This window comes from Cricetulus griseus, chromosome 2 (genome assembly GCF_003668045.3).
Source record: "Cricetulus griseus strain 17A/GY chromosome 2, alternate assembly CriGri-PICRH-1.0, whole genome shotgun sequence".
Taxonomy (NCBI): Eukaryota; Metazoa; Chordata; class Mammalia; order Rodentia; family Cricetidae; genus Cricetulus; species Cricetulus griseus.
This window is the reverse complement of record NC_048595.1, coordinates 309,787,613-309,814,854: the sequence shown is the minus strand read 5'-3', so window position 1 is coordinate 309,814,854 and position 27,242 is coordinate 309,787,613. Positions and strand designations below refer to the sequence as shown.

Genomic DNA, 27,242 nt, shown 5'->3' with positions numbered 1-27,242 from the left:
GGTTCAATTCCCAGCAGCCATACAGCAGCTCACAAGCATCTCTAGGCCCAGGGGATCCAACATGCACACAGTGTACAGACAGACATGTAGGTAGAACATCCATTCACATAAAGTACAAATAAAGGTTAAAAGCATACTTAAAAAAAAAAAGATAATAGGTAGTAGTAGCTAATACTTTAATCCCAACACTTGAAAGGCAGAGGCAGGTGGATCTCTGTGAGTTTGAGCCCAGATGTTCTACAGAGTGAGTCAGAACAGTCAGGGCTACACAGAGAAACTCTGTCTCAGAGAGAGAGAGAGAGAGAGAGAGAGAGAGAGAGAGAGAGAGAGAGAGAGAGAGAGAGAGAGAGAGAGAGAGAGAGAGAGCTCAGACAGCCTTGGGAAAGATAATTGGCATTTCTAAGTCTTTTTCCTTACTTTTGACAATAATCATGTACCAATCGTTTAGAATTACTCCATCTCCCCTGGTAAAATCGCCACTGGTCATATTCAGTGTTCTGCTAGTTCATTCCTTCTTGCATTTCTCTTTGACAAGAAAATGCTACTAAAGCAGCATTAACCTGTGGATCGCAACCCATTTTGAGGATTGCAGAAGACTACCAGAAAGAAAACACATATTTATCCTATGATTCATAACACTAGCAACTTTACAGTTATGAAATAGCAACAAAAACAATTTTATGGTTGGGGGTTACCACACATGAGCCGTATTAAAGGGTCACAGCATTGGGAAGGTTGAGAGCCACTGTGCTAGAGAAAGATGTGGCACTGTTTGTATCCCCACAATCTCACTCTTCAGTTCTCTCTGTTCTCCTTTTACCACATGGAGCATGACACACACTCTGCAGTAACATCTGCATGGAAGCCTAGGGGCACAATAGGCCTCTTTTTTTTCTATTTTATGTATTGTAATATTTTATTATTCTTTTATTTTAAGATTATAATGTAATTACCTCATGCCTTCTTCCCTTTCTTCCCTCCAAACTGTTCTATATACCTCTCCTTTCTCTCTTCCAAATCCATAGCCTCTTTTTTCATTAATTGTTACATGCATTATGTGTATTAGTCCTCATGCCTCATCAAGACTGATCTCTTATTTTACTGGAGTCCGCTAGGTTGTGCCATTTTTGCCTTCTGAACTCAGAGCATCATTGAAAACATCTTCTTCCTTTGTCTGTTTATGTGGGGGAAAGCAGCCTTTGCCCCTGGTGAGGAAACTGGACTTCAGACACCTGTGCACCAGTATCAACCTTGACTTGGTCTCAGGCTTCCAGCAGCTTCCAAACATCTTCAAGATCAGCAGGTTACTGAGCCTGGTGTGGTGACAGCACCCTGTAATGCCAGCATGTGATTGAAACAGGAGTCCAGCCTGGGCTGTGCAGTGAGTCCCAGGCCAGTCTGGGCTCCAAACAGACAACCAGGCCCATGCTAACAGATGTTCTGGATGGTCCTGAGGCTACCCATGAGGAACTGCTCTGCTCTTCTGTGTTTGACTTCTGAGGCTGACCTCCACTCTGTTCCCTCCTGAGGCCACACTCACACTGTTCACTCCTGAATTCACACTCATACTGTTCACTCCTGAGGCCACATTCACACTGTTCACTCCTGAGGCCACATTCACACTGTTCACTCCTGAAGCCACATTCACACTGTTCACTCCTGAGACCACACTCACACTGTTCACTCCTGAGGTCACACTCACATTGTTCACTCCTGAGGTCACACTCACATTGTTCACTCCTGAGGCCACACTTCTCTGTTCACTCCTGAGGTCACACTCACATTGTTCACTCCTGAGGCCACACTTCTCTGTTCACTCCTGAATTCACACTCACACAGTTCACTCCTGAGACCACACTCTCACTGTTAACTCCTGAATTCACACTCACACTGTTCACTTCTGAGTTTACACTCACACTGCTCACTTCTGAATTCACACTCACTGTTCACTTCTGAGTTCACACTCACACTGTTCACTCCTGAGGTCACACTCACATTGTTCACTCCTGAGGCCACACTTCTCTGTTCACTCCTGAATTCACACTCACACAGTTCACTCCTGAGACCACACTCTCACTGTTAACTCCTGAATTCACACTCACACTGTTCACTTCTGAGTTCACACTCACACTGCTCACTTCTGAATTCACACTCACTGTTCACTTCTGAGTTCACACTCACACTGTTCACTCCTGAGGCCACACTCACATTGTTTACTCCTGAGGCCACACTTCTCTGTTCACGCCTGAATTCACACTCACACAGTTCACTCCTGGGACCACACTCTCACTGTTCACTCCTGAATTCACACTCACACTTTTTTTCTTATTTACTCATTTTAATTGAGTGTTCTCCCTGGGAATTTTCTCTTACATCTTCTGTCTAGTTTCTTTATAAAATCTCAAACCCCATTTTCCCCACTACCAATTATTTTTCTTTACCATGAAAAAGAAACTAGATGGGGCCATCCATTGTCCACTTCTATGCTGTGGCTGAGTGAATGTGGGCTGACTGGAGGCTCCTCTCACTTGCCCTCCCCACATTGAGTGTTGACAGACACTGAAATCCACAGGATCCTCTTCTCCTGGCACCTCCCCAGAGACATCTTAAAACATTGAGTGTTTCCCCAGAACAGAAGATTTGGCAAAAACATTGGTATGGAATTTAATAAGACTTCCAGACACAGACGTGGCTTCTTTTTGTCTTCATCTAAATGTTTTAGTTTTCTTTCTGTGACACTATATAAAAATCTCATCAATATACAAAACCATTCTGCGCCTCAGATTTTCTCATTTTCTCTGGATGAGAGCTTTGATTAGCTTTTTACAAGTTCTTCATTAGTAATTGGCTGGCTTTCTTGTTTTTGTCTTTAGCTGTTGTCTCTAATAAGTTTATGTTCTATCAGAGAATTCTTTGAAGATCATCTGGAAGCTGCTATGCTGTGTTAGGTTATGGAATATTGCAACATACTACACTGTATAAAATGCAACAAGTGCTTGTTTCTTCTGGATACTGATGGCTGGGGTGCTTGCTCAGTCTTATCGTCTGCCTGACCCAGTTGTGCAGCCGTGACTGTTTAATTAATAGACATTTGCATAAGCGCCTCATCCCCCAGCAGGCTTTGTAAGTCTCACGGTGGTTATCTTCTTTCCACTCTGTGAAGTATCAGCGGTGCTATTTCCATTTTGCATATCAAAACACAGAGAGATTAAAATTACATACAACAAATTGATAACTAAGTAAGTTTGGAAACTCAGAGTTCTCACATATTAATCATGTTGCTTAAAGCAACAACCCATAGACTTTGTAAATATGTTCAAAGTCTACTGCTGTCTAACCCATGAGTTGGAGTTGGGCTGTCAAAAGCCCAAGGCTGGAGCCCTTTATAGATTTATGCAGGGAGGGGTGAGATTACTTTCTGGGATCTCTCTGGGGCCATGAAAGGAAGGTTTGTTAGTTGACAAGGTGGTATATGAGAAATACTACTGTGATGTCTGTAATTTTTAATAAAAATTCTAGGAATCCTGGTGATGTCTATGCAGCACATGACTGAAAAACTGTTTCATGGTCTTTTTTAAAAGCCACCATCCTAAATATCATTGGACTTTTCTGGCCACAAAATGTCTAGGTGAAGCAAGAGCAAAGTGTGGCTCACTTGACTCCCCAGCCCACTCCAGAAGTGATAAGAAACCAGCTGAACTTTCTGGGAAAGACTTTCATTTCTGCCTCATGTTTTTGTCCTTCAATGCTACCTCATTGTCTTTCTGTGTGTGTCTTCAGCACTTATATGGTACAGAAATATGGACTCAGCTAACTATTCTTCCCTCCTACAATGTTCTTCCTTGGTTTTTCCAACTGTACAATAGAATTATCTGTGTTTCGTACCTCATGCTTTCATCTTGTGAGAGTGTTGATTATTTTCAGGGAATTTGTGGTTCATAAAAGGGATTGCCTCAATCATTTAGCAATAACTATAACAAACAAAACACACAATAGACATTTTCTTCTCTTATTAATTTTTCTCTTATTAATCTCCTGAGTGTTTTGTGAAAATGGAAGTTGGCATGTCTCATTCTTAACTAATTTTTCAATAAATTTGGAGTCAATTTGGAGGCTTATGTTCTCCAGTCACACTCTTCTTTTCTCCTACTTTAATCCTACCTGTTCTTTGGGAAATCCCAAGGGCTCCTATTCATCCCATCAGATGCAGGCCATCCTTTCCTTCAGTCCCTGTATACTGGATTTGGTTCCTTAGTCAGCAGCATCATAGTCAACTCTATTATGGTGTCTTCTGTATCCTTGCACTACAGGTCCCCTTGATGCATTAGTTTTATCAGTGATTAAAATAGGTATAATTGTTTATATAGAATCAAGTAAATAGCCAGGCATGGTAGTATACACCTTTAATCTAAATGCCCAGAAGGCTGAGGCTGAAGGATCAGGAGTTTGAAGCCACTACATAGTGAGTTCAAGACCAACTTTGGCTACATAGTGAGATCATCTTTCCAAAGGGAAGAGGGGTGAGTAGATTTTAGAATATACTGCAAAACTGACATGTCTTAAAGTAAGTGACATGGGATGAGTTGTTCCTACCTGTGCCTCCAAACCCTCTTCTTTGGAGAATTAGTTGACAGAACAGATAGATGTTGAAGTTCTCCTACAGATGTAGAGTAAGTAGGTGCTATTCTAGCTCCATTCTCTCTCTTTTGCCTTCCAGTGCCGTAGAGCCCACTGATGCCTCCCACACAAATATTCCCCTTTATGGATCAGGCTGCATGTGTAAGGAACAATTTGCTTTGCACAACAGACTATCTCCATCTAGGCATTGGTTCTACAGACATCCACTAAGTACCTAGCATGTCAAAGGAAGTGTCCTGGATGCTGAAATTGAACATTATAATCAGAGTATTCCCTGTGCCCTTAAGAAATGCAGGATACAGCTGGGCGTTGGTGTCGCACACCTTTAATCCCAGCACTGGGGAGGCAGAGGCAGGCAGATCTCCATGAGTTCGAGGCCAGCCTGGTCTCCAGAGCAAATGCCAGGATAGGCTCCAAAGCTACACAGAGAAACCCTGTCTTGAAAAAAAAAAAAGAAAGAAAGAAAGAAATGCAGGATACTTGGGGTACTTGTCTGTAAATAGTCAGTCACCTTCATGGAGCACTGTGGAATTAGCAGTAGCCTAGGGTGCTGGTAGAATGTGGTAGAAGGCACCTGCTTCAGCTCTGATCTATAAGAGGAAAACAAGTGTCCGTGGATGAAGACTGGAGAGAGAGAGAGTTCCAAGCAGGAAGAGCAATGTGCATAATAGTTTGTTTGGGGAACAGCATCGGGTTTCAAACTGAATGTAAAGTATTGATTTAGTTTCCTAAGATTACATTCCACACATCTAAATCATCATAAGTAAAGCTTGTTTCACAAAGAATTACATGGCTTCCTCTTCATAAGTCCGCTCAGGTGTCAATTCTGCAAAGAGGCTCTCCTTACTAACTGTCAAATAGGCCCTCATGCACCATGTTCTCTATGGTTAAAAAAACACCTCTTCCTTTTCATTTTATCTGCCTTACTGTGTTTTAAAAAGATGAAGGGGGCAGGAAATGTCCGGAAAATTTCTAAAGATAGGACTTAATGTTGGCATGGAATTGGAACCCTCATAAGTACCACTCAGAAGCATGTAGAAACTTCTTCAGAGGGGTACATGTTTAATCATAGGCCCCAAAGAATTACTGTTATATAGTCATGCTGCAAACTAACGATTACAAATACGGAATTCATAACAAGAATTTAAGAGGGAATACCAGCCAAGACAAGAGACTTTAGTATCAGAATCCACAAGTTCAAATATTGAAATTATTCATCACAAAATAGAAGTACATTAAACATGTTTTGGAAATAAGATAATCAGAAATGGGCAGATTTCGAAGAGTGTGATGGCATATACCTGTAATGTCATCACTTAGAAGGTGGAAGCAGGAGGAATGGGAGTTTGAGGCCATCCTTGGCTGAATAATACATTTAAGAGCAGCTTAGATCACCTATGTCAAAAGAAAAAGTGGATGCGGTGGCACATGCCTTTAATCCCAGCACTTGGAAAGCAGATTCAGATAGACTCTGGGAGTTCAATACCAGCCTGATCTGCACAATGAGTCCTAGGGAAACCAGGGCTACATGGAGAAACCATGTCAAAATAATTAATAATAATAATAATAATAATAATAATAATAATAATAATAAGGCAAAATTGAGGAATAACTAAATAGAACATTTACAAAATAAAGTTTCATTAGAAAGCCTAGGTTAAAAAGCTAAAGGGAGTATTAATGTACTAGAAGAATCTGAGGAATTGCATATGTCATAGTGAAAATGAGCTGGTAAATGTGTTAACAAGTAAAGAGACATAAAGGCTAGAAGAAACCTGACATATGTAATAGAATTTTCAGGAAAACGAAGGAAAGGAGCTGATGCTGAGAACCCGTCACAAGTGTTGAAAGGACCTGCATGTGTTTATTTGGGAGATCAGTGAAACTCAAGCACTGTAAGTGAAGAACCAGATATGTCATGGTGAAACATCAGGAAGGAAGAAGAGACCTTAAGAGGGGCGACAGTTAACTCTTAGTTCCAAAACTGGAAGAAAGTGAGGTGCTACAGCTCGAGTCCTGGTACAACTGTTTTTTCAGAAGTGAGGGCAGATGGAGCCTCGTAGGGTGGGACTGTTTATCACCTGCACATCCTCACCAAAAGATACTCCTGAAAGATGCCGTTCAGGGATAAAATGATCTCCTGAGGTGGAGTCACGGGGGCAGGACAAGGCTAATCTCTAAGATATAGCCACATGAGATGCTGTCTCAAGAAAAAAAAAAATCCCCAGATGAACGTTGAGATTCACAAAAAAGTAAAAGGATAAAATCTGAATAACTCTCAAGGAACATGGACTTATAAAATATTAATAATATCTATAGAGTTGAGCAGCAGCAAATATAACTGACAGGAGAACAGACGGAGCTAATCATCCTCCAATACTTCAATTGCTTGGGAAAAGAGAAAGATACTGAGTAATTACAGATTTTTATTAAGAAAAATCGTTAATTAGATATTTTGGGGATAACGTTAAAATTAAAAATACATGTAATGTTCAACCTGAATAAAAGAGAAAGAATAATGCGAAAGTCCCCCTCCCCCGCTGGGCTGGAGAGATGGCTCAGTGATTAAGACTGCATATGACTCTTGCAGAGAACCTGAGTTCTAATCCCAGCTCCTGTGTCAGTGGCTTCAGCACCAGGAGATCCAGTGCCCTCTTCTGGACTCTACAAACACTTGCACTCATGAGCACATACACATAGACATACATGATTAAAAATAAAATAAAACTTAAATAAATGTTTACTCTTATATTAGATCCAAAAGAAATCAACAAAGGAAGGGACAGAGGAGCCAAAGTAAAGACTCTAAAAACACATAAGACAGAGGGGACACTGGGGAACAGGAAGGGGTCCAGTAAGGTGTGGACAGGAAGATGGGGAGGGTGGGGGGAGGAAGAGGAATAAGAATAAAGTGAATGAAAATATCATAATGAAACCATTACTTTTTATATACTAACTTAAAAACTAATAAATACAATTAAATAAAATTTTAAATAGAAAAAGTTTAAAAATCCACAATAAAATGGAAGAAATCAAATTGTATCTGACTACAAAAAAGCTATAAGTAAACAGACCTCTATCCAAACAACACATTGTAATATTTTAATCTATATTCTTTTTACATTAAGTAAAGATACAGAATGACTGTGAGCCAAATTATTTTCCAATAACATGACTAAAAATCTGTTGTGATTATACTGGCATGAGATAAAAGTCTTTCTTGTCAGTATGATCAGAGTAAATTTAATTGCAACATATTAAAACCCAATGCTCTAGGAAGGTATACTTTCATGCGTTTAATAACACAGATTTGGGGTGTATAAAACAAAAAGTTATAAACTATAAGAAGAAATGGAAAAATTAACACTTATAGGAGAGATTCTATTCCTCTTAGAAATTGATAGTCACGGTAACAAGGACATAGAGATCTGAATACATATCCTATGGAAACAAAGCAAACAAAGCAAAAATGGAGGAGGCGTCTTTCTCCCCCCTCCCTCGCCCCTGTATGGGAGGAGAGTGAGCATCATCAGTGACCGGGTAGTGGTGCTGTACACTCAGCCACAGCACCCCTCTAAGAAGGGCTTTGCTCTGGTCACTCTGAGCCTCATGCTTAACACCATTCATGTAATGATGTCACAAGTGAAGTATCTTGATGTAATGAACGAGTGTACCCAAAAAGTGAGCATTATGCATTCTCTCTTCATGTTTTTCTAAGCACCTTTGGAACGTTTTCAAGATTAAGAGTAGGGGCTGTAGAAGTGGCTCATCAGATAGAGGTGCTTGCTGTACAAGCACAAAGGCATGAGTTCTAATCCCCAGAACCAACACGGAAAACTAGGTGTGGCCACACACACCTGAAATTTCAGTGATGTGACAGGCAGGGACAGGAGGATCACTAGGTTTTGATGGCCAAAGCCGAGTTCCAGGGTCAGTGACAGGCGCTGTCTTAAAAGAATTAAGATGGGAAGCGATGGAGCTGGATACCTGACATCTTCCTCTCATGTCTATATATATGCAGGAGCATGTTCGTACAACACACACAGAGAGAGAGAGAGAGAGAGAGAGAGAGAGAGAGAGAGAGAGAGAGAGAGAGAGAGAGAATTTTTAAAGATTAAGATCAAACAAAGTTATAAAGTGTAAAGCAAATAGTAAAACAGAAGATAACAATACTTAGAGAGGATCCCCAAAATCCCTGTATGGCAGGGAATGGCACAGGGCAGGCACTTCATGGGCACATGCTCATTAAACAAAAAACAACAGAAACTCTGAGCATGTGTGTCTTCTGAAAGGAAGTTCACTGGTGATCAAATCCAGTTTCATTCTTTGTTGTCTGTATTTCCTGAACTCTGTGTACTTCTCATAGAAGTTTATGAATGTCCATGATCTTAAAGTAAGTAAGTAGATGTTTGAAGGGCTGAACTAGAGAGTTGAGAGATGGAGGAAGGGACTGTCCTAGACATCAAGTCTGCTGGTTGGATGCAAGATGAGCTGCAGTGTGATGAGCTATAAGTCCGGTGCTGTGAGGGGCCTTTGCCATCATTACGTGAATGGCATTAAGCATTAGGCTCAGTGTGGCCAGAGCAAAGTCCTCCTCAGAGGGCACTGTGGCTGAGGCCACACCATCACCACCAGCCCAATGCTGGTGCTCACACAAGGGGAGGATGAGAAAGACACCGCTCTCCATTTTTTGTTTGTTTTGTTGTTGACACAGGGTCTATTTGCTCTGGTTGTCCTGGGACTTGCTATGTAGACCAGGCTACTCTAGAACTCACAGAGATCAGCCTATCTCTGATTCCCACGTGCTGGGATTAAAGGCTTGGGCCACTGCCCAGCCTAACCTTTCTTCATATCTAAGGAATGTGATCAGAGTGGAAGCAATGATCAAGCTGGAGTATGAAAGCAGGCAAAAGCTCAGTATGTGAAATTGTATCTGTGCCCTCCCAGAGAGCTGAGAGAATTAAGAAATGAACCAAGTGACTCGTCATGTTTATTACATGTAAGATGAAGGTGCAGTATTATTATTCTCCTCTGATAGTCACATCTAATAGTTCTAAAAGCAATTCCCAGGATTCATGTCAGACTTACTTTATGAGACGTCTAACCATTGCAAAATTAAATTTCATAAGGGAATGTGCCTATATAACTCCTCTGGAGTTACAGAGATAGAAATCTGACCCATCATTTCTGTTTCCACAGAAAACCGTTTAGTAGACCCATGTTCCAGGGAAGTGCTTATTGAATTGTGAAGCCTAACACAGCATTGGCTGTGTACTTCCTCACGGATGCTTTTCTGCATGCACATTTGCTTAGTTCATTGGTACTAACAGCAGATGGTAGCGCTTACACATGAATTTACCTCTCAAACTGATCCAGAGTGAACGTCACTAGAAAGATCCTGCCAGATTTGATGTTCTTTCATTTCTGAAAAACATTAAAAAGTGTGTTAAGCAAGTCAGGTGTAGGAGTTTAGTTTTTTCCTTTGATTCCAACACTTAATTCCTAAGTGAACTAAGGACTGCTTTCATCTCTTCATCCAGCTATCTACAGAGAAAATGGAAACTGCAGATATTATCTCCTGATGGGATCAGATTTAAAAGAAAGGGCCATTGCAGAGAAGTAGCTTTTGAAAATTATTGTCCCGACTAATTGTCTTTCCTGCTCACATACATCAGAGCTTTTGAAACTCCCTCCCCTGCTGTGTTGGCTAGTTTTATGTCAGCTTGATGCAAGCTGAAGTCATCTGAGAGGAGGAAACCTCAATTAAGAAAGTGACTTCAGGGCTGAAGAGATGGCTCAGAGGTTAAGAGCACTGGCTGCTCTTCCAGAGGTCCTGAGTTCAATTCCCAGCAACCACATGGTGGTTCACAACCATCCGTTATGAGATCTGGTGCCCTCTTCTGGTGTGCAGATATACATGGGGGGAGAATGTTGTATTGAAAGACCCCCGAAGAGGTACTTTCGTAGAGGGAGACCCACACCCAGGAATCAGCGAGGCCACGAACTGGATGCAAAAAACAAGAGGCTTTATTGGAGACGCGGGTACCCGGGGCGACTTAGCTTCTGTGTGGCTAAGCGCGCCGAGCCAAGGGAAAGGGGTCCTTATATAGGGAAAAAGGCGCAAGCTAGGAGCAGGGATTCTATTGGATGGTTCAAATGAGGCACAGAGCCATTCCAGATCAGCATATTCTCAAGGTCTGGTGTCTGGTACAACAGACTTGATTCCCCCCCCCTCCGCGTCCAGATGGCTGACCTTGGGGGCGGAGACCTTGGGACGGAGTGTTTCTCATCGGGCAGGGCTCAGGGGCAGGGCTCCAGGCCGGCTCACTTGGTGTTCGTTCTCGTGCCGGCCCACCTGGTGCTCGTTGCTCGGCCCCAGCCCCGGGGCGCGGCGCCAGGCGGGCGGGCCTGGGTCGCCCCGCCTGGGTGAACCTGCTTGGGAGGGAGCCAGCCGCCAGGCGTGTGGGTGCGCGCGCTTACGGGAGTGTCACCGAGAGAGAGAACGAGCCAAGGGGCGGGGTCTTTCAGTATACATAATAAATAAATAAAATCTTTAAAAAAAAAGAAAGAAAGGAAGAAAGAAAGAAAGAAAAAAAGAAAGAAAGAAAGAAAGAAAGAAAGAAAGAAAGAAACTCCATGCTGGTCGTTGGTGGTGCACACCTTTAATCCCAGCACTTGGGAGGCAGAGGCAGGCGGATCTCTGTGAGTTCGAGGCCAGCCTGGTCTCCAGAGCCAGTGCCAGGATAGGCTCCAAAGATACACATAAAAACCCTGTATCGAAAAACCAAAATAAAATAAAATGAAATGAAATAAAAAGAAAGAAAGTGACTCCATAAGGTCAGGCAGTAGGCAAGCCTGTAGGACATTTTCTTAATTAGTGACTGATAAGGGGGGAGCCCAGCCCACTGTGGGTGGTACCATCCCTGGGCTGCTGGTTCTGAGTTCTATAAGAAAGCACTGAGCGAGCCATAGGGAGCAAGCCAATAAGCAGCAATCCTCTGTGGCCTATGTCAGTTCCTGCCTGCCTCCACGTTCCTGCCCTGTCTGAGTTCCTGTCCTGACTTCCATCAGTGAAGGACTATTACCTAGAAGTGTTAAGTTACCTGAAATAAACCCTTTCCTCCAGTCCAGGTTGTTTTGGTCACAGTGTTTCGTTACAGCATTGACAACTCTAACTAAGATGCCTACTTGGTCTGAACACAAATTTCTAGGATTGTAGGATCGACTGACTGGGACTCAAAAGCATTGAGGGGTTGGTTGCCTCAGGATCTCCTCCTCCAGCTTCCCTGTTTGAAAGTAGCCGGCATTAGTAAAGGACCTGACCACCTGAAATCCAGCTCGTCACATCCCAACCTGGAAAGAAATCTTCCATTTTTTAAAACACCGGGGGGGGGGGGACATGGTTGAAGCTGTTGCTCAGCAGTTAAGAGCACTTGTTCTTGTAGAGGACCAGGGGAGGGTTCACGTCATGGCTTACAGCTGCCCTAGGCTCTGATGCCCTCTTCTGGGCCCCACCCCACCCCAGCACTGGACATACACACAGTGCACATACATACATGCAGGCAAAATACATACACACAGAAAATAAAAATTAAGTAAATAAGACAACTTTCAAAGGCAACTTTTAAAAAATGATGCCAAACACTGGTGATTAGTAGGACTTCCATAATAGCACAGCCCACACTAAACTAGATATGAACTGAGTTCTCTTCCTATCCTAGAGAGAATGCAGCTCTCAGAGGCGACTTGTAACCCAGTTGACTTCACCTACTCCCAAGACATCTTGGGGAGACTTCAAACTCCTGATCAAGTTACAACCACTTCTTTCCAGTCCAGCTGTAAACTCAGGGTCATCTTCTGAAGGCTCTTTTTGCTACTGTTGCTGTTGCTTCTTTTTTTATTAGAAATGTCCCTGGGCTTCATCTTCAGAACATGCCTTCCCTTAAGTGTAGCCTCTCATATGTCTGTTGTTTTCATTATTGCTATTTTGGTTTTTGTTTGTTTAAGATGAGGTCTTACCATGCTCCTCAGGCTGGTGGGCAGCCTCATGATCATCCTGCCTCAGTCTCCAAAAAGAGTGAATATTATACCCATGGGTCTGTCCCTATGTCTGGCTTTTTATTTTCATTTTAAAAAAATTTAACCTGCCTTCTTCAGAGTGACTCAGCTGTGTCTGTAGAGTTTACAGGTTGATAGAGATTGTGTTTAAATGCACCGAGCCCATAGAGCTTCCCCCTTTTGCCACTGGCTATCATGTGGGAGAAGCACACTGGGTGGGTCTTCCGGAGCTATTTAAGCCAATCTTGGCTTTCATCTCCTGGCAGCCCTTGTGTGTCACCTGCATTTGTGTTGTTCCATCAGCCAGGGATGCCTGCAGAACATTCTTTCCCTCCTGCAACTGCCTCCATCCCAGGATTTCCCTTCAAATGTTTGCCTTACCAGCTTGCCTCAACTGGAGCTGTACCCTCTGGCCCCGGAGCTGTGGAGTTCCTTCCTGAGGTCTGGTTTTGTGATTTGTCTTGACAGCACTTCTGAACAGTAGACAGAGAGCAAGTCCGTCCCTCTGGCTGCACACCTGCTACTTCTTGAGACCAGAGAGGGGAGCTGGGACTGGTTGGGGGATAGGAAGCATTTCTAAGCAAGAGAGCTGCAAGATTTCTTCTGTTTCTAACTTGAGATCACTGAGTTTATCATAAATTATACTTCCCCAAAGTTTTATTTGCCTTTGGTTGTTGGTTTCTAGTCCCTGAACAGTTTGTGTGGAACTGATGGTTGAAAATTTTACTCAGGTTGTACTTACTTTGGGAGGAGAGGGGTTGCTGGCCTATTTTGCCACAATTGAAGGTTTGTTCCCCTCAATTATTATTTCTTTCCCTTTTTGCAATATTTTTGTTAATTCTTTAGGAATTTCATAAATGAGCTGGGTGTCTGTCGTGGCACACTCTTTTAGGACCAGCTCTTAGGAGGCAGAGGCAAGTGGGTTTCTGAGTTTGAAGCCAGCCTGAACTACACAGAGAAACTCTGTCTCAAAAAACAACAAAAGTAATTTCATAAGTATATTTTTAGCATCTTCACCCCACCCCCAGATCCTTCTCCTTACCACCACCCCATCCCTTCTCATCCAACTTTGAGATTACTTCTTTTTTTTTCCTTTTTCCCCCGTAAAGTCCAGTTTGTGTTGCCAGCTGGTTTTGGGATTGAGTCCTTTCCTAGTGTGTGGTCAATCCATCAGCTCACATATTTATCTGACTCTCCTTCTTCCAATAGCTATCAAATGCAATGGCTCCTGAACTCATCATGAGATTACATATATACTGTTCACTCTTGAGTCTGTAAAACACTGTTTCCTTGATATTATCAACCACCTCTGACTCTTAGAATCCTTCTACTCCCTTTTTGAACAAAGATCCCTGAGTCTTGAAGGGAGAGGTGTGATATGAATGTCTGATTTAGGACTGAGCATTCAACAGTATTTTGTTCTCTGAATGTTGATTGGTTGTGAGTTTCTGTGTTAATTGCCATCTATTGCAAGGAGAAACTTTCCTGTTGACAGTTAAAACATGCTCTGATCTATTCGGTATTATAATTAGTCAAGAATCATTTTAGCCAGTCGGTGGTGGCGCACACCTTTAATCCCAGCACTCGGGAGGCAGAGGCAGGCGGATCTCTGTGAGTTCGAGACCAGCCTGGTCTACAAGAACTAGTTCCAGGACAGTCTCCAAAGCCACAGAGAAACCCTGTTTTGAAAAAAACCAAAAAAAAAAAAAAAAAAAGGAAAGAAAGAAAAAAGGAATCATTTTAATACTATGTCCATGTAGCAGAATAATAGTACTGGATTTCCCCCTAGGATCTATCTAGCTACAGGTTCTTGGCTCCTTTAATAACACAAGGTATGGATTCTGTCTCATGTAGCAGGTCTTTGAGCTAACCAGAAGTAGTTGGTTATTCCCATAACATTTGTGCCACTATTGATCGTACCAGTGGGCCTGTCTTTTCAGGCCAGTAGTTGTAATTTGCAGGATTCATAGCTAGGTAAAATTGAGGCTTACATTTCTCCTCTGGCAGCATGCATAGCACCTTCTAGCACCATGAACTAGTACCCAGTAGGGATGAAGCTTTCAAGTGAATACAGTTATGTCCCCATGTTCTGTGACTCAAATATATAGGGTCTGCAGCACTGAAGTCTTACCATCAAGTTGTAGCCAGGATTATTGGCAATATCCTGTAATGCTTGGCAGTCAATATGACCCAATGTGACTCAAAAATAGGTCACTCATTCCTGATATTGGGGTATTTATTTGCTAGTATAGGATGTCTGTTTGGGGTATTCGCCTCCCATTGTAGGGTAGCACAACTAAACCTCTTTTTATGTAAGTATTTACCATTACAAAGCTTCTATAGTACAAAATTTCCATATGGCTCTTTCAAAAGATTGTTAGTGTTAGTTGTCCCTCCTCATATTCTCTCCTTGACCCTGCTCTCCCATGCCTACCCCAATTTAACCCCTCTTATTCCTTTAGCATTTTCTATCTATGTATTCTGTCACCTCTTCCTTGGAAGACCCTTGCTGTAATTGTCCCTTATTAAAATTCTGACCTCTATGGATATTCTAATCTGGATATTCAGATAGCATCCAGAAATTATAGAAAGCATATGACATTTATCTTTCTGTGTCTAGGTTAACTCACTCAGGATGATTGTTTCTACTACATTCAGTTGTCTGAGAATTCCATAATTTGGTTTTTCATAACAGCCACATAAAATTCCACTGTGTAAATGTACCACATTTTCATTATCTATTCATCGGTTGATGGATATCTGGCTTGCTTCCATTTCCTGGTTATTGTAAATACAGCAACAATGAACATGGATGAGCAGGATATAAAATACTTTGGGTATATGCTCAAGACTGGAATAGCTAGAACATATGGTATATCTGTTTTCATTTTTCTGAGAAAGCTCCGCACTGATTTCCATAGTGGTTGTACCAGTTTCCTCTCCCAACTGTAGTGAATAAGTGTTTCCCTTTCTCTAAATTTGTTTTATTGACCTTGGCCATTCTGACTGAGGTAAGAAGAAACCTCAAAGTAATTTTAATTTGCATTTTCCTAATGGCTAAAGATTTTGAATTTTTTTTCAAATATTTCACAGATATTTTGTATTTCATCTTTTGAAAACTGTCTTTACATCATATCCCATTTGTAACTGGATTGTTTATTTTTTTGATGTTAAGTTTTTGGGGTTCTTTGTTTATTCTAGATACTAACCCTTTGTCAGATGTATAGATGGTAAAGATTTTTCCCTGTTCTGTGTGCTGTCTCTTCACTCATATGAGGATGTCCTTCACTGTATAGAAACTGTTTAGTTTTATGGGTTCCATTTATTAATTGTTGTCCTTTTTTTGAGACAAGGTCTCCGTGGGTAGACAAGGCTGGCCTTGAACTCATAGAGATCTGCCTGCCTCTGCCTCCCAAATGCTGGGATTCGACACATGTATCACCACACTCAACAACATATAAGAAATCAGAACGATTACTAACACATTTTTTTAATGCCTAAGCTTTCAGTTTAACTGAGTGTGGTGTCTCACATCTATAATCCAGCACTCAGCGGGCTGAGGCAAAAAGATTGCCATGAATTGGAGGCCAGCCTGGGCTACAAAGTAATTTCTAGGCTGGACAGAACCATATATTAAGATATGGTCTCAAAAAACCAAAGCCAAAGGTAAGATTGCTCAGTAAGTAAATCAACCCTAACAACCTGAGTTCAGACCCCAGGGCCCACATGGTAGGAGGATATAGCCACGTCCTACAGCTTGTCCTCTGACCTACCCACATTTATCAACCTACATACTAAATAAATGAAAATATAATTTTAAAAAATATATTGATAATCCTAGTTATCCTATATATCTAAATCTTTTGTCAACTCAGACATTTCTTTCTTGTAGTTGTAATCAGTTGTCAAGTATTCCTAAATCTTAAGATACTAATCAATGATTTCTTTAATGCTGCAAATTTACAAGAGTGTCCCTGTGTATTCATGCATGTGCATGAGTGTGTGTGTGTGCGTGTGTGTGTGTGTGTGTGTGTGTGTGAATAGAGTATTGAATCCGGGTCTCATTCTCATATAGTAAAAATCTTTCAGTGAAACCTGTACTATGAGGAATATAGGTCTAGTATAAAACGTTCACTATCACTGCAAGACTGAATGGCATATTTAGCTATGAATTAATTAATAACTAAGTGTGAAGTCTCTGTCAAGCATTCTTCTGTGCACATGTGTGATGTTGTGTCATTGAAGAGTTGCAATCATTCTATCCAATAAGGAAGGAGACAGAAAATGATCGAGGTTCTCCTAAGACTCATAGTTCCTCAGTGGTAGAGCAGGAGACTTCACAACAGAGCTTGTATGCACTCTTACCCATTCTCTGTATGGAATGAGCAAAAATAGCAAAGAGGCCAAGTCCTTACAACACATCAGCCAGCCAGCAGAGCTGTAGTGCCCATGTTCCTCCACCTGCTCTGGGAAAACGGTTCCCTGAGCTGAACTGTGTCTATGAATCTCCTGAGGTCTTGTTCTTTTGAGGTCTTGTAAAGTGTAGACCATACTCCTCTAAGAGGCAAGTCCACGACTGTGTAATGAAACTGTTCTGTGTGAGTCAGTAAGTCCTTCAGGAAACTCAGTGTGAAAGTTCGAGACTCTTCCCAGAGGTTCTCAGTACAGTGGCTGGTGCTTCATTCTCGTGAGCCCTCTAGGAGTGTGTGGCCCTGTTAGATTTCCTTCAGAACACCTGCTATTATCTGCATCATTGGGCTTATGTCTCTGTGTGTTGTTGGCTGTCTCCTGCCTTTGAGTCAAGTTCCATGAGACTAGAGACTTTGCTTACTCTAGAGATATGCTAGTCTACAAAAGTATAACTAGATCTATTCCTGGGAGATACATGAAAAGTGATTTCTCTTATTAATACATGTTGAATTAGTAAATACCAGCCTAAGACAGATAAAGGATCCAGAATCAAGTTGCACAGGAGACTTTCCAGAGGCACAGTGCATCTGAGTTGTGACCCCAGTGCCCAGTAATGGACGGAAATGTGGGTAGGAAAGGAACCGATAAAAAATTAGAAAACTAGAAAAAAAAAAAAAAACAGTGTAGTGAGCAGAGATGTCTAAAATGGCAGTTAGGGAGGCCAAGTAGTGCTAAAAATCCCAGGTCCATACCACAGCTACATCCCTCACCACACATAAATCCCTCAGTTTCAGCACCAGTGCATTTTTGTTTGTTTTTTTACTTTATTTATGTGTATCTGCGTGTGTCTGACACACATGTGGGGATGGCTGCAGAGGCCAGAAGAAGCATCAAATCCCCTGGTGCTGGAGCTGCAGGCAGTTGTGAATCACCTAACATGGGTACGGTGAATCAAACTTGGGTCCTCTGGAAGGGCAGCAAGTGCATCATATATATAGGTGCTTAGGGAAGAGGGTAGAGGCAGAAATCAAGCTCCTCAGGAACTGCGGTTGGGTTGGCTTACCTGTAGGATGACCAAGAGAAGCTGCTGGGAAGCCCCTAACCTGGATCCAGCTACATGCCTGTTTGATTTAGCCTGCTTCATGATTCAAGACATTGTGTCAGCATTTAAATTTAAGAGCATTTACATAAGCTGATTTTGTAGGTCATTTTGACAAATAGAAGAGCTGGCATGTGGGACCTGCATTTTCATATGGCCCAAATGTCTGGTTCAGGGTAGGAAGTACAGCCTGGAATTGCAGCCCTCTCCAGCTCTCATGGCCCTTATATATATAGCCAGAATTTTCCCTCAAAGTCATCTGCATGGACTCCATAGCTACGTGGGTTGGTAATATCTATGGTATATATTACCAATATAATTGGTAATAACAATGTAAATAACTCATCATCAATAATTGTTTTGCGTTGATAGACTTTGTACATGGGTTACTCACCATATAGAAACCCTCTAAGATCTCCCCCTATTATTTGTGTCTATAAATTATCAGCAGAATGATCTGCAGCTTAAAACCAGCCATTTTCCTATAGAGGAAATGGATTGCATCATAGGGGATGTTGGGTTATAGAAACAGCCCTGTACATTTGAGAGACAAAGAAGAGGGGAAGAGAGGAGAAAGAAATGATGTAGGCCATTCCCTGCCACACTCCTTGCTGTGCTCACACAACATGTACCAATTGATATTGGGAGGAAGATAGCATGCTGAAACAATAAGCACACTAACCAAATTTAAGTTAAAATATGCAAATCACTTTTTTCCCTTAACTACTACAAAGAGGTAAGAGAAATGCTTTGTTCTGATTGTCAAGTTTCTGGTCTCCCTGTACATCACTGAAGAAAAATTAAGGAATAATTAAAAGCCAAAGAGAAACATTGGCTAAACAAGAAAGAACCAAAGAAATTTATCTAATTTATAGTGTGTAAATGGCATGTATGCCCCCACTGTGTTTGACAGTAAATCAGTGAATAGCTCCTTCTCACAGCCTTTGTCATGTTTGGATTATACTTGTATTTCAAAGTAGAAATACTGAATGTTAATCAGTGACATGGAATTTAAGGTAGATGTTTATCTTGAAAGAGCAGAGCTGGTGATATGACTTAGTGGGTGTATTAGTCATTGTTCTATTGCTGTGAAGAGACACCATGATCACAGAAACTCCTACAAAATAAAGCATTTAATTGGGGACAGTTTAATTACTTACCGTTTCAGAGGTTTAGTCCATTATCACCATGGTGGTGAGCATGGTGGCATGCATGCAGTAGATGAAATCCATCATGAACCATAGGTCAAGAGAGAACCTCTGCCTTGCATAACTTTTGAAACTTTAAAGTCCACTCTTTGTAGCACACTTCCTCCAACAAGGCCATACCTCCTAATCCAGTCCTTCTAGTCCTTCTCAAATAGTGCCATTCTCTTACGGATAGACATTCAAATATATGGCCCTAAGGGGCCCATTCTCATTCAAACTGAAGGGACCAGCTCCCCATTTTGGCAGCCATGACAGTAACACGTGCTTGCCATGACCTTGTCCTAGTCACTAGAAGTCAGATGCCTGCCTCGTGGCAAGGAACCAATCAGAAGTTAGCTGGTGGCGCTATGCTTTACGGCTCTGGATGTGCTTTATGGACAAGTGCACAGCAATGATGCATAGAGCATAGCAACCACCCTGGGAGGGCCTATGGGCCATAACAACCAATTGGCCAGTCAACACAGGGCAAGCCCTCCAAGCCTGGAGGCACACCAATCCTGAGCCTGTGCGTACCCCTAGACACTCCCCTTACGCTGCCCTACAAGATCTCTCTCTGCAGCCGGTTCGAGCTGTCTTTGCTAGCCATCCGCCATGGCGGGTGGGTGAAAGACCCGAGCTAACATGGGGTTAGCTCGTTAAACAACAATAAAGCCTCATGCAGTTTGCAGCAAGCTTTCGAATCCGCCTGGTGATTGGGGTGACTGTGGTCCTGGGCTGGGACCCCGGAGGCCTGAGTTTTCCAGGGGTCTAACAAAACCACCACAATAGGTAAAACACTTGCAACCAAGCCTGATGACCTGAGGTCAGGCCCAAGATCCCAATGGTAACAGGAGAGGAATAGCACCTGAAAGTTGTCCTCAGATCAACACATGTGTGCATGTGTGCATGTGTACATGTGCTTGTGTGCAAACACGAATGTGAATATGTGTACACACACAGAGGAAGAGGGAAAGAGAGAGAAATGGTATACACATTTTAAATAATAAAAAGTGAAGCAAATTGTTTAACTTTTCAATGTAGTTCAGTGACAGTTTGAATTGTTACAGGAACATCCTATACTTGGGCAACCATTCTTTGTTCTACATCCCTGCAAGACAAATGAATTCATGACTGCTGTGCTGAAAAATCCACAGAAAATCAATAGGTAAGAAACAACTTTAAGACACATTGTACTTTACTCTGAGTTTAAAAGTATAAATCTTTTCATGTGACTCTAAAAGCTGGGCTAAAATAAGAAATATTCTTTCTAATAGTAATGGAGAACACATTGATTTTGGCTGTGTGCTAAGTGTCCTGAGTTTTAGATGTATGAACACATTGGGCTTTTATTATATCCCAAAACTAAATACCACTGTTTTACTCGGTTTTCAGACAAGAAGGCTAAAACACAGAGGAGTTGGGTGACTCTGCTGAAGTCACACAGCTAGTTTGGGGTAGGACAGGGACTTGAATACAAGCATTTTTACCTCAGCACCACTGTTTTACCTGCTGCACTCAGCCAGCTCAATAACTGCTTAAATTCAAATGAAAGCTTGGGCCATCAGGAGAAATCAGAGGCCCCAGTTCTGTCTTGGCCTACCTACCTTGGTGGGAGATCATTATATACTCCAGGCACACAGACCCAACTTACAGCATGTGGCTGCCATAAGGATTTTGGGATTCCAAGCAAGCCCACATCTTGGTTAGAAAGGCCTCGTTTCTCTTCCTTTTGGCCACTTTCTGGTTCTCCATCAGAAACTGTGATACAGAATTTATATTACATATGTTTCCTAGAAATGTCAACTACATCACATCATGGCTGAGCATCATGGGGCCAGTTGTTGGTCTGAATCTTCCTCTGAGCTATGCTAAAGCAACATCGCAGGATGAGTGATTTGTTGACAAGAAAGGTAAAGAGCAAAGCTTGGGTTCATACTTCGTTGTTAGAAAGGTGATGGTGTCTCTCTTACCTTTAGCTACATGTTGGATCTGGGTGTCAGGTTACATTGTCTTTATTGGGTTTGGCCCTGGCTAGTTCTTTAGTGTTACATGTATTTAGAGGTGCTTTACCCTGCTACAAAGGATCCCCACACAACTGCAGGAATGGATGGTTATATTTATGGCCAGCACTCTGGAAATAGACTTTACTGCTACGGTTATTCTCTTTGCTTTGTTTTGTTCTTGTTCCAGATCTCCTGCTGGTCCGGAAGCTGCAGCATGATGGACACCAAGAGTGTACCTGAGGAGCCTTGGTGTTTATGCATATGGGACTGCAGTATCTCAAGTCACCAAGATTTGATGCAGATTTCTTTCCTTGGGAAGAAACATCTGCAAACCTGTTTGGAATAAGTTGTTTGGAAGGACCACATCGCAGATTCATATCACTATATATAGCAAAAATGCATCTAATTCAGTGACATTGCAATGCTGAATGACTGTTCTCACACATTTTCCTCTAGGCAGAGTTCCTTTTCTGTTGTGGAGATTGATGGAGAAATATATTTGTGTGTGTGGTCTCACAAAAAAACTTGTCTCTGAAAATTAATGTTATAAAAATGACCCATCTGTGTGGAGGCCTCAGCACTCTATGGGGCCTCCGGCAGTGGATCAATATTTATCCCTGGCATAAGAAAGGACTTTGGGAGCCCATTACACGTGGAGGGATGCTCTAACCCTGGGCACATGGGGGAGGGCCTAGGCCCTGCCCAGGATGATATAACAGACTTTGGGGATCCCCCATGGAGGGCCTTACCCTCCCTTGGGAGCAGAGGGGGGATGGGTGGGGGGCTGGTAGGGAGTGGGGGAGGAGGGGAGGGAGAGGGAGAAGAGATTGACATGTGAAGCAGGCTTGTTTCTAATTTGAACTAATAAAAAATAATTTGTTGGGGGGGAAAAAAACCCCATCTTAAATTATTCTCTTACAGTCAAACTCAGGAGTAATGGATTCTCTCTCACTCCCCAAATGTGTGTGTGTGTGTGTGTGTGTGTGTGTGTGTGTGTGTGTGTGTGTGTGTGTGTGTGTTTGTATAGATACGAAATAAAGAATAGAGAACAAGAGGACTGAGACAGAGGAGGAATAGAGGAGGGCAAGAAAGGAAATGCCTTGATAGAGGGAGACAGTACAGGTTTGGAGAGAGTTCTGGCACAGGGGAAATGTTAGGGGATCCACAGAGATGACCCCAACTAAGAATCCAAACAGTGGTGGAGAGGATGCCATTGATGCCCTTCCACTATAATGAGATTGATGCCTACCTTGGTTACCATTCCTAGAGCCTTCATCCAGTAGCTGTTCAAAGCAGAAACAGGTACCCACAGCTAAGCACTGAACCATACTACTGGAATTCAGTTGTGGAGAGGGAGGAGGGATGAGCAAGGAGCCAAGATGGGGTTGGAGAACCCACAGAAACAGTGGACCTGACCTACTTAATAGCATGGAGACCCTAGTCATAAAGCTGGGGAAACAGCATTGGACCAAGCCCTCTGAATGTGGGTGCCAGCTAGGAGGCCAAGACAGTCTATGGGACCTCTAACAGTGGAGCCAGTCTTTATACCTAGAGCACAAATGGACTTTGGGAACCCATTCCCTATGGAGGGAGACTATTGCAGCCCAGATACAGCAAGGAGGGCCTAGGCTGTATGATATGATATGATATGATATGATATGATATGATATGATATGATATATGATATGACGAACTTTGAAGGTCCCCCGTGGTGGGCCTTACCATCCCTGGGGAGGAGTTGGGGGGTGGGTTGGGAGAAACATGGGAGGATGGGAGGGCAAGGCAATGGGGGGATGGATATGTAAATATGAGTAGTAATTAAAGAATAAAAAAATAAAAACAGAATAAAGAATAACTGATTATTTTATTATAATAATGTGTTTTACAAGCAAAGTATGGCATGATAACTGGAAGTCTTTAAATAACTATAGGAAACATTAAAGCATTGCAAATAAAAATAACACAATTATTTTTCCTTCTACCTGAGAGAGTCACAAACACTCTGCTACATACTGGAGGCTTTTGTGCAAGTCCTCATAGCCCTACAGCTTTCTTTCTTTTCAATATGAGAATAACAAGCTACCTCACAACACTGCTGTGAGAACTACATTAAATCATTAATGTACAAGTATTAAATGTTCACTTGCCACATAATCAACTGCTATTAATTCAGTCCATAATATGTCTCATAGCTGCAAGACATTAAGACAGGCCTTTTCTGGGGGAATTACAGGTTACTTTACTTTTTTGTTTTCTAGAATATGAAACTAAGTGGAAAATACAAGTTGTATAGTTTCTTCCATGAAGTGTGTCCTGCAGAGTCACCTGTGGATACCTTACACCTCCAGATGCTAGAGCCAGCTTCTGGAACAGCCTAACTGGGGTGACTTTGGCAGCCACTCTCCCTGCAGAAACCTCTGATTTGGATTCATATTCTATTATTGCCAGCAAGCCCTTGTCAATTCTCTGCAAGGCAGACAGACTTGCTTCCTGATGTTTAGGTTCTATCATATCCCAGTATAAATTGAAAATATCATAAGCTGAAGATGAGTTTAATATATCTAACCTATTGAGCATCACAGTTTAGCTTAATCCACTTTTTAAATTTTTATTTCTTTTGTCTACATGTGAGCATGGGCCAGGGCTCTTGCCACATAACACATGTGGAAATGAAAAGAAAGGGTTCCCTCCTTTCACTGTGTGAGTCCTAGGAGTCAAACTCAGGTCATTGGATTTGGCCACAGTGCCTTTACCCACTGAGATACCTTACTGGTATTAGCTGCCTTTATATATGCCCAGAACACTTACATTAGCCTGAAGTTAGGCAAAATTATCTTATAAAAAGTCTATTGTATTTTAAAAAGTGCTGAATATTTTACTTGTACAGGCATCTAGCATTTTGTGAATGTTATGGGATATGAAATCACAAAACAAAGTATGCAAAAAAGCTTAATAACACAATACTGTAGAGTACTGTTTTATTTTTATTATTATTAAATATTTTTTCGGCCAGGCAGTGATGGCACATGCCTTTAATTCTGGCACTCAGGAGGCAGAGGCAAATGGATCTCTGAGTTCCCAAGATAGCCAAGGCTACAAAAAGAAACTCTGTCTCAAAAAAGACAAAAGAGGGAAATGTTTTTTCTTCAAAACAGTAAATTTTAATCATGTATTTCCCCTCCCTCAATTCCTCCCAGATCCTTCCACCAAACTTTATGTTCTTTCTTTCTCTTTATAACAACATAAAACAGGGAGAAAAAAAAAAAACAAACAAGGAACACACACATACAAAACCCATGAAAATGAGAGCCAAAATAAACAAGCAAACAACTAGTAAGACACACACACACACACACACACACACACACACACACACAGAGAGAGAGAGAGAGAGAGAGAGAGAGAGAGAGAGAGAGAGAGAGAGAGAGAGAGAGAAAGAGAATATCCAAACAAAGCAAAATGAGACAAAAAACATCTAAAAAGATACCACTGAGAGTTTTTTGTTTGTGTTGGCCAACTACTCCTGTGCATTGAGCCCACCCCTGACATGTGGTTAATATGCCTATAAGACTGACTCTATTGGAGAAAACTGATTTTCTCTTTGCCAATGGGTATCAATTGCAGATAAGTTCAGAGTTAGGTTGGGCTCCTGGGTCCACTTTCTCCACCCAGTGCTGGAACCCTATCTGCCTTGTACCTATGCAGGCCCTATTTATGTTGCCATAGCCTGTGATTCATATATGCACCAGGCTTGTTGTGTCCATAAGAAATTATCCACCACCTCTGGCTCTCACAAAGTTTCCTCCTTTTCTGCATAGTTCCCTGAGCCTTGGGGGAGAGGTTTAATGAAAGCATCACATTTAAGGTTGAGTGCTCTGAAGTCTTTCACTCGCTACACTTTGTCCAAAGTTTTGTCCAAAGCTTGCTGTCAATGCCTGCTGTCACAAGAGAATATTGGACTGCATATTGATAGCCCAGGAGAAGATCAAAATTCAAAGTATGGTTTCTGCTGCCTGTGTATCACTTTTACACCATCATGACCTAAAACATTGCTCAGCTGCACTATTGTAAGTTGGTTTGTCTGTATAGGAATGGTAAGGACATTTAGATGTTTTTTCAACATGATGGTTGCTGTGGTTTGAATGAGGTTCATCTCCTTTGAAACCTCTATTGAAATTTAATTCCCAGTGGTACTGAGAAGTGCTGGACCCTTTAAGAGAACAGGTTGTCAAGAGGGTCTGATTCTGCTCTCAGATTCTTGAGGAAGTTGGTTGTTATGAAGCAGGTGTGTTTGTTGGATGAGAATGGCCCCCATAGGCTCATATATTTGAATACTTGTTCCCTAGTTGGTAGACTATTTAGGATGGATTAGAAGAGGTGGCCTTATTGGAGGCTTTTGTCACTGGAGATGGGCTTGGAGGTTTCAAAAGTCCACACTCACTGCCTACAACTTGCAGATTAAATCTGAGTTTTCAGCTACTGCTCCAGTGCCATACCTGCATGCTGCCATGTTAACTCACAATGGTCATGGATTCACCCTCTGGAACTGTAAGCAAGCCCCCAGTTAAATGGTGTCTTTTATAAGTTGTCTTGGTCATAGTGTCTGTGGCAGTTTGAATGAAAATGGCTCCCATGGGTTCATAGGGAGTGGCATTATTTGAAAGGATTAGAATGTGTGTAGCCTTGTTGGATTGGTGTAGTCTTGTTGGAGAAGAATGTCACTGAGGGTGGTCTTTGAGGTAGCAAATGCTCAAGCCAGGCTCAGTATCTCTCTTCCTCATACCTGCAATCCAGATGTACAACTCAGCAATCTCTCCAGCACCATGTCTGCCCACATACCACCATACTTCCTTCTATGACAATAATGAACTAAGACTTTGAACTGTAAGCCAGCCCAAATTAAATGTTTTCTGTATAAGAGTTGCCATGGTCACAATGTCTCTTCACAGCATGGAAACCCTAACTAAGACAGATGTTATTACCTGGTACTGGGGTATTGCTGTGAAAGGCGTCACTATGATTGTTTAGAGGAATATAGGCTTAGGACTAGAAAATCGACTTGACAATTTAAAGGGGGATCAATGGACCATCCTAGTGGGAGCATTGAAGACAGTGGTGCTGAGGGTGATTTGAACTGCAGGGACCCAGTTCAGAGGTTTCAGATGAGAAGAATATTAATAAGTGGCCTAGAGATCATTCTTGTGATATTTTGGTGAAGTGTGTGGCTGTTTTCTGCCCTTATCCAAAAAATCATCCTGAAGAGTTATGGATTAGCAGCTTTAGCAGAGGAGATTTCTAGACAGCCTAGTATTGACTGTGCTGTGTGGTTATTAGTAACCAGTCTTATGCAGATCTGTGATGAAAAGGAGCAAGCTGAGTTAGGAAAAATACAAAATATATAGTTTGAAGAGAAAGGGGGCACTAGGAAATGTAATGAAGCTTAGGCAAGAATAAGACTACTAGCACAATTTAAAGTCAAATTTGAATCAAACTTTATTAAATACTGGCCAGGAAGTTGGACACTGTCCAGGTCCGTACCCAGGATTCCCAGAAAATGGCTGCAAATTATGTTCATTGGGTGCTTATAAAGACAAAACCCACAAGGCTATGTACTTCCTGCCTTCATCCAATTGCAAGCAAGCATACACCCTGACATATTTCCTGCCTACATGTGATCAAACTCATCCTGTGCAGTTGGGGCAACCAACCTTGTTTACAAAAGTGAAAACATGTCTTGTTATCTTATGTGAACAGCCCCCAAATTCCAGGAAGTTATCTGTCCTTTGGCAAGTGAGGCTTACAGGTTTGTCTGTCCTTGGATAAGTGGAGATTATAGGTTAGATGCTT

At 41.9% G+C, this 27,242-nt stretch overlaps 1 protein-coding gene across 7 annotated transcripts in view; it reads left to right on the top strand.

Moving 5' to 3' along the window:
* Positions 1-21,919, top strand: part of Atg10 (autophagy related 10) — a 280,774-nt gene extending 258,855 nt beyond the window's left edge. For 5 of the 7 annotated variants that reach the window (XM_027401757.2, XM_027401758.2, XM_027401761.2 and 2 more), the window contains 3 exons: positions 20,460-20,557; positions 21,187-21,302; positions 21,583-21,919. In XM_027401757.2, the coding sequence (XP_027257558.1) occupies positions 20,460-20,557; positions 21,187-21,286 (198 nt within the window). In that variant the 3' untranslated portion in view covers positions 21,287-21,302; positions 21,583-21,919. The remainder of the gene's footprint in view (positions 1-20,459; positions 20,558-21,186; positions 21,303-21,582) is intronic. The other 2 variants (XM_027401759.2, XM_027401762.1) reach the window with 1 other exon arrangement.
* Positions 21,920-27,242: the final 5,323 nt, after the last annotated feature.